The sequence below is a fragment of the Pteropus medius genome, unplaced genomic scaffold (genome assembly GCF_902729225.1).
Source record: "Pteropus medius unplaced genomic scaffold, Ma_sr-lr_union100, whole genome shotgun sequence".
Classification (NCBI taxonomy): Eukaryota; Metazoa; Chordata; class Mammalia; order Chiroptera; family Pteropodidae; genus Pteropus; species Pteropus medius.
In genome coordinates, this window is record NW_024351733.1 from 2,679,722 (window position 1) to 2,693,496 (window position 13,775).

The 13,775-nt window shown below is 34.6% G+C and overlaps 1 protein-coding gene across 1 annotated transcript in view; it reads left to right on the plus strand.

The window, feature by feature from the left end:
* Positions 1-13,775, plus strand: part of DMD (dystrophin) — a 1,897,222-nt gene that overhangs the window by 1,255,619 nt on the left and 627,828 nt on the right. The window contains 1 exon segment of the mRNA XM_039846417.1: positions 8,724-8,832. Coding sequence (XP_039702351.1) covers positions 8,724-8,832 — 109 coding nt within the window.

The following is a 13,775-nucleotide window of genomic DNA, read 5'->3' on the forward strand; positions in this document are numbered from 1 at the left end:
TTGTTTTCATTGTATATAAACAATGTGCCGGCTGATACTAATTTATTGCACCTTCACTCATACCCTCAACACCTCGGCCACTTTGAGATCAGAACTGAGATCTGCCATATCTGAGCATAACTAGTTTCTACTGTCACATTAATGATGGGCAAAAGGAATTACCTTTCTGAAAACAAAGAAAGCACAAGGAGGTGTTAACTTTTACTCTCTTTCACATCCCTTAAAGCCCCTTTGTAGAATCAGCACTCTTCTTTCCTTCTTTTCCCTTTCCCTCCTTCCCATTTCCTCTCAAGTCAGCTCATTTGGTTCGTGAGGGAGAACTTAAGTAAAAACTCATTCCTGTTCTACCATTTATCCCCTGGGTTAGAGAAGATTAAATATATCAAATCAATAGTGACAAACGGGCAAGATCGATGTGAGAGATTGGGGGTATGGAGAATAGTTAACTCACGTGCAACTTTTGACATAAGCCCTGATCTTGGAAACACCTGAAAATTAGCTGGGGCTTGTGGTAGCCTGAAACATTAGAGGCTCAAAAATGACCTCATAGTTCAGAACATTGAACCTAGCAATACAAGGCTGCAAGCTGTGGGGACTATTTAAATCTCCTTATGCATCAAAAACATCTTTGTAAAGGTTAGGGATGATTTTTCTGAAGGGTGATCCATTGTTCTGATTGTACATAAGCAAAGCCTCTTTTCAACTTTGATTTCATATATCAAAATTTTTAAATTGTACTATTCCTAATGTCTTTTTGCCTTAACAGTCAGGTTAATAGAAGGGAAAAGGGGTCCAGTAGCTTGCAGTACATTTTCATGAAAGAAGTTTGGTTTTGATTGGGGAGGAGGGGTACATTTGAAAACTATAACAATTATGAAGAACAAAGTCGTATTCTTAAAAAAACAAAATGCAAATTTCTCATGATATATATATATATATATATATATATATATATATATATATATGCAGTTTTTTAAATGGATAATTAGTATGTCCACTGCTTGCAGATGTTTTAATTAAGGTCACATCAGAGAATGATTCTGTTTCTTAGGAAATTAACTGTCTATTGGCACGTCCACATTCTGCATCAGAAAGCCTGTCTATTCAGCTCCTATGCTCACTTCCAAAGCTGAGTCCCATTTAGGAGCTGGGCTCATCCTTGTTGAGTATGTTTTCCCCTTTTTCTTCACTTCATCAATTTCTCTATGATTTCTTTAATTTCCAAAAGTGGTAAATTTTTAGTTTATTTTTTGTCATCCCTGATTAAACAACTTCTTTCTTATTTTCTTTGAGGACTTCGTGTTAAGGGTCAAATATATATTATGAGCTAGTTCTACTAGTGACATAAATGTAAAACTAGCTCTCTGATGCAAAATTACTGGAAAAATCTTTGAACAGTATGACCGAAGATATAAGCATCTTTGTTTCTCTCTCTCCATATGCACATACACACACTTTTATATTGTTCCTTTATCTTAACTTCAAAAATTTTTGAAGATTGGTTGGATGAGTTAGATAAATTATTTAACATTTTGCTTAAGTTCTACCTTTGGTAATACTATTTTATGATAATACTGTTGATGAAATTATTTTTAATATGTTCCATTTTCTACAGAGTAATGACTCGATCTCAATAGTATGCAGTTCAGCAGTTTAAAAGCAACAAAAACAGCTGCCATCAGTAACACTATTGGCAAATGCAAAAAAAAAAAATAAGCCATTTGTTATTTGGTTTTTAAATTTTTTTTTTAATTCTTTTGAACTTAAGCATTTAGATGACATTTTCCTTTATTCATACTCATTCTTTAATGTGGAACACTTTCTGTTAATTTTTTTAAAATGTGTGCACATATTTTGAAAACTTATATCACTTTCCATATATCAGAACTGAGAGTATTAATGAAATTTTAAATGTCTCGGTTACTTGCTGAAGTGATAAGATGAAACCGGTTGATTTGCTTTGCTAACTTTTTATATTATCAAAATAATCTTGCTAGCATGAATCTAATAATATATTTTATTACCGTTCTTAAATTATTTTTAAATGTAACAGAAAAAGTAAGGTGTTAGGAGCCTTCTGTGTTTGGCCAAAAAGTTCCACCTCAACCTTTAACACAAAATAATTGCTATAGACAAATGGTCAAGAGAGCAATTATAATCTTCCAGGCATCATTTCCTCAGATATAAACTGCAAATTGACAGCATCATTAGTCATTTTCAATTATAGTCAATCACAACCAGAGATGTTTCATTTCCCCAGCTGTTTTGTTGTTAATTAACTAGATTAGGCTGGTTTTTTTTTCTTCTCAACAAAGTTTGCTCTACTGCCAATATCAACATCCTAACATTTCTAAGAACTTTCTTAGGGTTTATTTTTTTTCCCGATAATTTTTAATATATTACTCAAGAGAAGTGTGTCTGAAGATTTATGTACATGGTATCGCAGGTCAAGTGTGTCTCTTTGGTCAAAACATTGCCCAATTACATATTATAATTATGACTTTATTTGGATTTTATAAATCAGGCATATGATCTCATTTACCTGGTGTAGCTTTTTTTGTAATATCAGAAATCAATATAGAGATAACGGAATAAGTCTGTCTCCTCAAAATGAACAGGTCCATTTTGACTGACATTTGATGAGCAATGATAATTAAAAAAAAAGTTGAGAAAAGAATTATAGAAAAAAAATAACAATATTAGAGATTTCATAATTTGCTGACATAACAAATGTTAAGCACATATGCTTGATTGTAAGTAGAACCCTCACTTTCCCATTGTGAAGATAAAATTTATAATAGATTTTTGAGCAACTTATAGATAAAACCATTTAGGAATATGTATGAGATTGCCAAGTATCTAATTATATTTAATTGCTTAATTGAGTAGCACTTCCATATTTGAAATCTCACATTTTATAAAACAACACAAATTAGAAATATATAGCTTTTGCCACATTTATATTTTATGAAACAAGTTCATTTATACTCTTCATATGTGTGTTCCAGAATTCCAAAGCTTGCCATCTTCTTTCTAAATTATTTGGAATATGGCACTGTTTGAATCTCCGTATGATGCCGTAAAAACTCTCTGTCCAAAGACTATTTAGGAGCATACCTATAATCAAAAAGTTAGGATTATTTAGTTTACTGTAGCGAGAAAGAAAGCTCTCCAGAAAGACTGTGGAGCATTTTAATCAGAGGGCACTGGAAAGAGCTACTTGTAGGGTTTGGCTGGCTAGATTATTCCAAAGAGAAAATAGGGAAGTGGAAACTATTTCTGGATTAGATGTTGTCAAGAAACAGATGATGTGGCGATGGGGCATCTTAATTTTTATCTAGAAAGTGAGGGGATTAAACCAGGACAGAACTGTCGCTGTGTCTCATTTTAGTCATTTTTGTTCTGGCAGAGTGGCTTTGTCTTTGTCTCATTTCAAACATGGCTCTGGGGTGGCCTTATCGCTGGCTGGTTTATTTTCTGTGACTATTTTATGTTAATTTGGGACCATCATGTCTATCTAGCTGCCAGTTACCAACAGGGCCATTTTTCAGTTCCTCGATGTTGTCACTGGAATTTTTATCTCCAACCGCACTGCCCATTCACAGAATATTAAGGGAGATATTTTTTTCATTTTTCTTAGATATGTATTACTTATCACCCCATCAGAATAACTTGTTATTTTTTTTTAACTATCTTTAAAAGACTTTTTTACAGTGGCCTTCACCATGTTAAGTGTGAGGTTATACTCTAGGAATAATTGCTAATGGTTAATCAACTTTCTTTACTTCCTTTATTTCCTTAACCAATTCTGTCAGATGACTTTAATAAGCATCCTAAAATTCACATCTCTTATGGTTATTTCAGGCTACTGTGCAACTTTATTGTTCAAAATAAAATAGTTAAGATACAAAAGACATTACAAAGCTCTACTATGAGCAGACTCCTTTCTGAGGAAATATTTGGAGGTAAAGTCTCAATTTAGACGTACTCAGTAGCTCATACTGGAACTGCGCAAGCATTTTATAGATTTAACTTCCACCCCTGGTCCTCAGCTGTATTAATTGTCCTTATAGGGACAGACATAGAGACATAGATGTTTCAATTACAGTATTCATATACATGTCTGTGTATATAGAGCCATAGGTGGATTCAATTATTCATATAACATATTAATTGCATGCCAAACATGGATACAAGAGGAAAATATAAGATTTTTAAATTTCAAATATCCCAAACTCGGAGTTTAAAAATGTGTTCCATTTTAAATTTAAAAAAAGGAAAGCTATATTTAGAAATCATTTTTTCTTATAATTAATTTCTGTTCTTTATAAAGAAGAAATTTCACATTGTTTGATATAATTGTCTTAACATTTAATTACCATTTCCAAGCAAATTATATACAATAGGAAATAATACTCAGCCACAAAAGTCCCCTATCATAAAACTAAGTTTGCCATTTTAATAATATGATCTTGAAGTTTCTCCTTTTGGGCAAAATATGAATCCGCTATGATTGCTGACATTTTAACTCTTGTAAGGAAAGCCTGGAATCTGCAATTTACTTAGCGTTTTCAAAGTTTTTGTCTATTTATTTAAACATGTTACAGATGCTTTATTTTTAATATTTTTTAAAATGTTCAATTACAGTTGACATACAATATTATATTAGTTTTAGGTGTACAGCATAGTGATTAGACATTTGTATAATTTACAAAGCGGTCCCCCCGATTAGTCTAGTACCCACCTGGCACTATATATAGTTATTACAATATTATTGACTATATTCCCTATACTGTGCCTTACATCCCCGTGACTATTTTGTAACTGCCAATTTATACTTCTTAATCCTCACCCATTTCATCCAACCCCCAACCCTCCCACCTGGAAACCATCAGTTTGTTCTCTGTATCCATGAGTTTGTTTCTGTTTTGTTTGCTTGTTTGTTTTCTAGGTTCCACATATAAGTAAAATTATATTCAAAGTTTTTAAATTCTGGAAATCTAATCAAGAATAGGACTTGATAATGATAATTCCACTGATTTTATATTTAAAGATGTTGGATTTTAGACATATATTTGGTTCACTTAAATTCAGCTAAAAAGTGTTGACATAGTCAGCAAATTATTACCTTTTACAGATCTTTATTGAGCACTGCTTAAAGTTTATTATGTGAAGAATGCTGCATTGGTTGTTGCAGCCAAACATTTTTGCTACCCAAGAGAACTTTGCAGCCTAACAGAAAAGATGAGCAAATACTATATATGAGTGCATGCCAGAGGACCAAAAAGCAAAACAAAGCCAAATGAAAAAGAACTTCCACAATACATAAATAATTAATTTCAACTCTAAAGTATACCAAATAGTTGAAGTGGCAAGACTATTTTTGTAACCACCTGAATCAAAATCTGTAGGCATTTTATGTGATGTCATTTGCTTATAATTATAAAAGATTGAGGAATATGCAATTCTGAGCTTATGCAATTCTGAGCTTACTGCATTTTTGACATTTTGCAGTATCCTCAGATGTTTACAGTAACTTTGGGGTACTACTTTATTTTTCAAATTTTAAATTATACAGTTTTCTACATTTGAAATTATAGTAACATTTTTCTACATTTGAAATTATAGTAACTATTTTACCCATTTGGAGATAACAGTGGGCTAGATAACATTCAAAAAATGAATAGACTATTCAGAATTTAGGTAATAATAAAAGTAAATTAAACATATAAACATGTTATTTTCTGGATAACCAAACCTAGTCTTTTAAGCACTGAAATATTTTCATTTTAACTATTTTAGTGAAAACTTTTATTGACTATCTTGTTTTGCTTCATTAAGCAGTGCATAATAACTAACCAACAATTTTATAGTACTTTACAGTACACAGAGTTCTTTTCACGTAAAATATCACATTTAATTTCTCCAATAAAGCTATGAGTTAGATGGTAGTGTCATATCCATATTTCAGGGATGATAGATCTGTGTGACCTATCTGATTTGCCAACAATCCCACAACCAGTGGTAATGAGTTAGGATTGAAATCCAAGACTTCCGATTCAAAAACACAGAGTAATTTAAACTTTTCTTAATTTTCAGGGCATCATTATCAGCATCAATTATTGTTTTGTTTCATTATACAATGATACACATGAAATATGAAGTTCAATACAGATCACTCTTTCTTCAGTTGAGGCCCAGATGAAGTAGTTAATTTGCTTTTAGAAGCCAAATTGCAAGATTGATGCATACTTTTAAATATTAGAATCAAGGCAGTAAGGTGCTTACACTATAAGAAGAGTATAGAACCGAAGGCAACTGTAAGGAACAGAAAACTCCATCTCTCCTCAGTCTGAGGCCATCTGCTTATTTAGTAGACTAGTAGAGAGATCCCAGCACTATTCAAATCAGTCTGTCTGTCTGTCTGTCTGTCTGTCTGTCTGTCTGTCTCTCTCTCTCTCTCTCTCTGTACTTCCTATAAGTTCAATGATGTATGAGACTTCACCATATGTTGTACTGTTATCCCTTCAATAAATAACCAAGATCATTACATTTTTCTAGGTATTTGCTTTTATGTTTATTGTCGTGTCTCTATTTATTACTACCTTTTGTTATCAGCATGGTTACTGCTAGGTGCTCTTAATATTCTGTCCTTGGGAAGTCACTGAAACTTTGCAAGAGAATCAAGAGAAGAAATATATATTAATTCACTAACTTTTTATAATATTTAATTCTTAGTGTTTAGCTCTGATGTCAGAATGGAAAAATATCTTCCACATGACATGACTTTCAATGGTAGTTTTACTCACTGATCAGAGGCATTTTGTTTGTTTGTTTGCTTTTATATTCAAGGCTTATGTTTTTAATAAATACAGTTATAGTCATTGATGTGATGGTAAATGTTTAACAACATGCACCCTGGGAGAAAATATTAAAAGCCCCAACTTGAGTTAATATTAGACACGATAGACATAAATAATCTCAAGAGCAAAATGATAGTTAAATTAGGAAGTGATTCATTTTTAGAATTTATTCTCTTGGCAACTTTTTCTAAGTGAGGTTCCTCAAGATAATTAACTCCTATCGAAAATGATTTAAGGGCTTATTTTCTTATTTTTGTCAAGAATGGTGCATATCTAGTTCATAGTAGATGCTGAGGTAACTTATTAGATATAATAGATGCTTGGGCTTTGGTCTTGGACAGTCAGCATTGGCACTAACTGAAAAATTATTAGAAATGCCAGTTCTTGGGACCCAGAAATCAGTGGTTTAACAAGGCCTCCAGGTGATTCTGACGATCCCAAAGTTTGAGAGCCACAGATCAAAGGCATTAGAATTAACCCTGTCCGCATAATTCATTAAGAAGGTTTGTTCTAGGACCTGAAGCCCTCTGCTTTCAGCCAGTGGAAAAAGAAAGAAACCTCACTCATTTTTGAAAAGCCTCAGCCCAGAACTGACAAATTTTCTGTTCACATTCTACTGACAATAAGTACAGTATTCCCACTCCCTTATCTGCGATTTCACTTTTCACGGTTTCAGTTACCCATGGTCAACTGTAATCCAAAAATATTAAATGGAAAATTCCGAAGTAAACAATTCTTAAGTTGTAAATTGCATGCTATTGTGACTAACATGATGAAATCTTGTGACATTCCGCTCTGTCCTGCCCAGGATATGAATCATCCCTTTGTCCAGTATATTTATGCTGCTTATGCTCCTCACCCATTAGTCACTTACTAGCCATTGGTTCTTGGATTGACTGTTATGGTATCACAATGCTTGAGTTCGAGTAACCCTTATTGTACTTAATAATGGCCCCAAAACCATTCACATAACTTTCATTACAAAGTATTATTATAATTGTTCTATTTTATTATTAGTTACTATTAATCTCTTACTGTACCCAATTTATAAATAAACTTTATCATGGGTATATACATATGGGAAAAAACATAGTATATACAGTGTTTGGTACTATCTATGGTTTCAGGCATCCACTGGGGGTCTTGGAAAGTATCTCCCACAGATAAGAGGGGACTGCTGTAGTTATATGGCTACCCAGTGGTGTACTGAAGTCAGCTCGTATCTACTCATGAGGGCCAGTTTTCAAATTTCCAGGCATTTTTTGAGCCTTTAGACTCTCACCTTGATCAGTTATTGAATGAGAGTAGGGAAGAGCATGCCCTTAGGCAAGGCAGCTCTAGGTAGGGGTCAGTTCCTGAAGAGACTGACACCATTTGGGACAAGAATCCATTTTTGAAGTAGAGTACACATTCTCACGTGTGTCACAGTCTCTCCTTCCAAGAGTTTCTAATATGATTGATCTGGGATGAGCCAGGACATTAAGATATTTTTAATGTTATCTGGATAATTCTTATATGTAGTCACACTAGATGTTATTTAAAAGAGTTAAGCCACTTGCGGAGATACACTGGTTTTTGTTTGTTTTGCTTTTATTAATATTGGTACTCTACTTCCTTTAAATGAAATTGTGCCTGGAGCAAGAGCCTGTATGCAGCAAATAATCGATACATATTTCCAGGCTGGTTTGCTAAAGTAATTATGGTACCTTTGAAAGGAATTTTACCCAGAAAAAATTAACTCAGAAGTAAAATACAATAGAAATGCAATAATATATTCACAAAATAAGTTAATAACTTCATGAATTAAGGTATCTTCAAGATGTTAATTAAATAAATAACCTGTATGCTTTTCTATTAAAGAGGAAGTTAGAAGATCTGAGCTCTGAGTGGAAGGCGGTAACCCATTTACTTCAAGAGCTGAGGGCAAAACAGCCTGGCCCAGCTCCTGGACTGACCACTTTCGGAGCCTGTAAGTATGCTGGATCCCATTATCTATGGCCATAGCCATTTACTCAAATGCACAACAGCAAGGTGATTTCTGGGTGAAAGGGAGAATTTGTTGCTATTCTGAGAATAGTAATAAACGTTTGTGCTATTTACTCTACAAAATGTCTTAGAGTAGGTTCCTTGGGAATGGACCATGGTTCAGAGTGTTGGATGACAAAAGTAGATTGGAGTGTATTTTCTAGAGAAATAACAACAGTGAAGAAAGGCACAGACAGCAGAAGAGGCTGAAGGGTGATTTGACTGTAATAGAAGCCAGAGACAATTCCACAGGGGCCTTAGAGCTGGGCTGGCCCTGTAGAGCTGTCCTGAATTGCAGGGAGAGGGTCTGGCCTTTGTATTCCTGAACCAGTCAGTCATTGCCCATGGCTACCTACTGAGAGAAAATGGAGACTACATTAGAAGTGTTTTCTGAAGGCCAAAGGCAATTGCTAGTAAGGAACACCTTTATTGACCAGTACTCCCAGCAGCAGGAATGGGTGTGTTGTCCCAGAAAAGATCAGAGCACAGCACCAGGTACCCACTAGCACTTAAATACATGAGGGTTCCATCTCAATCCTATGTCATTTCAACAATATTTTTCAAAGATACCCATACAAATCCCTGAAACTACAGAAACACAGTCCTCTTAGCACTTCCCCCTGTCCCGTTTGAAAACAATTTTAGAAACTCTTTCATTTTTAGTTCAAGAAAAAGAAAAATAGACTGTGACCACCATAAGCCAACTTGGAGGAGTAATATTTCTTCATTTAACTATAGTTTTAATTCTTATTTTTACTGCATATTTGTAGTCTATTTTTAATTTCACTTTCTATTCATTTGTTAGTGGAAGGTATGCATAAAATCTCATGACAATGTTAATGCCGACTCAAGTGAAGGGAGCCAGAATACTTCTTTGCTGTACCAATTCTATAATTAGGCAGAACTAAAAATATTTGTTTGTTTGTTTGTTTTGGTTTTTTGTTTTTTGTTTGCTTTTGGCCTTGTCTACTTTTCAAGGTTCAAATGATTGAAATATTGAAGCATGGTGACTGGCTCTTCGAGTAAAGTTGATTTTTATTTTATATCAAGTAGCAATACACCACATCAAAAAGGTCACAGCCAGGGTAGCATAATGATAATTCAGTAGATGACACATATAGTTCTTAGGTTAAAAGAGGCCCTACGATTTGGGGACAGTGTGTCTCATGTGCTCCCTGAGGTATCTGAGCATTCATCAAAGTTAGATTTATTTAATGACACTGGAAACTTGAAAAAGATCTGTGCGGGGTGAATTCTTTTTTTTTTTTTTTTTTTTTGTCAATCCAGGACACTAAAATGCTATATCAGGCTTTATATTCAACTAATTATACCAAGTTTATTTCTTTTTATAACTTTAAAGTTTTGGTTGCTTCAGCACATATGCATTTGTCCCTATATAATCATTTATTTGTATTTGTTCTCTAACTTTCTCTCATATGTTCAGCCTCTAACTCTAACTCTGAAAAGAAATTGGGTCCCAATGATTTGTTTATAAGTTTGTTGAACTCTGAACATAATTATGGGTTTATGCCCCTATTTAAGCCACTTTACTCATGATAGGAAGTTACACAGCCAGAGCACAGAAATCTATTTCACCTGTTAAATATCTAAATGTAACAATGTTTCTAATGGAAAATACATTCAAAATTCCAGTTTTCATTTCCAACAACATATATGTCATCCACTTAATAAATATTTATTGAGTAACTTTTATGTATTGGGTATCACAGTAGGTGCTGAGGATGCAGCAGAGAATAAGCTAAAGTCCCTCCTTTCATGAAAGATATAGTCTGATTGGAAGAGAAAGATAATGAGCTAAAAAAGAAGAAAATAGATACTATCTTGATATTGGTCAGTGTTACAGAGTATAATTCACAGATTGATGTCAAATGGGCACTTAGAATTGCAGTCTCAGACCCCACCCTAGACCCAATGAATCAGAATCTGCATTTGAATAGGATCCCCACATGATTTGTATGCACACTGATGTTTGAGAAACACAGTTATGAAGAATAGGAAAACAGAAGAAGAGACAAAAGGAACAGGAATGAGGATATAACTGTCTATAGTTTGGCCACAGAAGCTAGATAAAGGTTAAAGGAGGACAAATATATGGTGACTGAAGTAAATTTAACTTTGGGTGGTGAATGCACAATGCAATATACATATGATGTATTATTGAATTCTACACTTGAAACCTATTTAATTTTATTAACCAGTGTCACCCCAATAAATTTTATAAAGTAAAAAGAATATCTGAGAACATCAGAAAACTGACGGAAGTAAGGAAGTGAGCCATGCTTATATCTGGAGGAAAGTACTCTAGAAAGAAAAGGAACTACCAGAGTAAAGGCCGTGAATTGAAGCAAGATAGGTGAGACCAGAGCAGGGGGCAAGGGAACATTTGCTGACAAATATATGGTGGAGGACATCTTTCATATCTCCCGCCCAACTTTCTTCATTTTCATCTAAGAGTTTCATCTCTCCTGTCACTCCTTGCCTTCCCGCTACTCCCTCCACATTGCTGCCAGTAAGGAGAGTCTGGGAACGGCCTCAGCTCTAAGCCACTGGTGGAGTTTGGGTCAGAGTTGGAGAAGTGAGGGAGAGAGGAATTTTGTTAAAAGCAAGGGCTTTTCATCTCATATAGCAAAGTGACACAGAGCTGGGCATCATGTAAAAATGTTAAATGCATAAATGTTGAATGAAAAGAATCAATTGGGATTTAAGTAGTTGCACAGCTACTTTTATTCAAATAAAACATTTTTTTTTTCTGTAACATAATGGTTTAAGCGTCAGAATTAAGAATTGCTTATATCTCTGACTTCTGGAAAGTTAATCTAAAATAAATACAGTATAAGAAAGAAAATCTAATTTGTAATATATTTCTGATATGATTATTTAATATACTATATTTTAATACAATGTAATTTATAATTCATCATAGTAAGTTTTTTCCCCATTGCGCTCCTACTATTGTGCTAGCTGCTTCTACTATATGTCTTTAATATTAAAGTAATTGCAAAGTATATATTGTTATAAGCAATTTTTTAAAGGTAAGGATTCCAAGGCTTGGAGTGGAAATAGCTAGATTAAGGCCACGCAGCTGGGAAGAAACAAAGCCAGGATTCCAATTCAAGTGTTTTGTATTGGAATCCTGGCTCTGAAGCCTGTGTTTTGTTTTGTTGTGTTTTTGCTGTGCCTTGCACTATCTCTCTGTCCAAGAACCTAATGGAAATTGTAGATACGGAGGAAGCTAGCCAGTAGTTAATATTATTTAACTCAAATTTTGGATGTATGGGGAGTAAAAGTGAGATATGTTTCTGCATCTTTTCTACTTAAAGAATTTTAAAAAATCAGTTTACTGGATTTGAATTTCTTAGAATTATAGAACTCTGAATATCTTAGAATTACTGAACTCTGAACTTAGAATAATGATTGAAATTATCATCTACTTAAATATTATTTTATATATGTGGAAACTGAGGCCCAAAAGTCCTTTTTAAGAAATACTAAACCCAGCTCCTTTATGGCTGTTTACTTAAATTATATAATGTGATGAGGATGAGATGGTCCTGTCTGAGCAGTATAAATTGTTTCAATTTACAAGACAAATAGGCATGCTGGAAAAAAGCTTTTTTGCAATTGTTGTTGCTTGGATACCTGAGTGTATCAGTTATCTATCTCTGCATAAAAAAAAATGTAATGGCTTAAAACAAGAGTTATTTAATTGCTTATGATTCTGTGGGTCTGCGTTTTAGGCTGTGATTAGCTAGATAGTTATACTGGAGGTCTTGCTGGGCATCATTCATGTGCATGGAGTTATCTGGTAAACAGCAGGATCTAGATGGTCTAAAATGCACTCGCTCAGATATGTGACAGCTAACTGTTGGCTGGAGAACCTTAGTTCTTCACAAGGCCTCTCATCCTCCAGTAGGCTGGACTGGGGTTCATGATATCCCATTCTCAGGACAGTGTTTCAAGAGGGTAAGAGTGAAAGCTATAGGGCCTCTTGATGCCTAGACTCTAGAATTTATACAACATTACTTCTGCTATATTCTTTTAGTTAAACCAAGTTGTAAGGCCAGCCTAGATTCAAAGGGTGGAGAAATAAACTTCACCTCTTAAAGGGAGAAGCTACAATGTCATTGCACAGAGGCCTATACAGGAGGCTTTATTGTGGCCTTTTTTACACACAAACCACTGCATTGGAGAAAAGGGTGGAGGAAGCAGAGATGAAAGTGTTGATCTGTATCCAATATCCTATGTAAGTGGTTCTCAAACTTTATCATATATTAAAAGCACTCATTTCTTATCAAAGCATAGATTGTTGGGCTTCAACCCAGAGTTACTGATTCGGTAGATCTGGGGTGAAGCTAGAGATTTTGCAGCTCTAAAAGGTCCCCAGGTAATGCTGACGCTGCTGGTCCTGGGACTGCACCTTAAGAACTACTGCCATAGACCTATGGCGAGTGAAGAAGGAGTTCATCCCTGCATGTAACATGGAGTAAAATTTGAGTGAGATCCAGTGTTGTGGATGCCAAAGGGAACTCCAGGTTATTTTAGCACCACCATTCCTCTCCCCGCCGCCATAGGACTTTGTAGCTTGGAAGTTCAAGTAGATGGACAGCCTATTAAGCCCAGGCAGTATTGACCTAGCAGGGCAACTCAAACACCTGTGAGGAGAATGTCCAAGCTTATATGAAGCTTCCCTGGAAACTCTCAGAAACATTTAGGTAGATAGGACTTTGCATGAGACTGCAAAGGCCTGCATGGCAGATGGAGGCAAAGAGCCAGAAAATCTGGTTGTAAATGTCAGTGTGAATCCTTTCTTAACCACAAGCTGCTGGGTCTGAGAACATTCACATCACCCAATTTAGCATTTTTGAA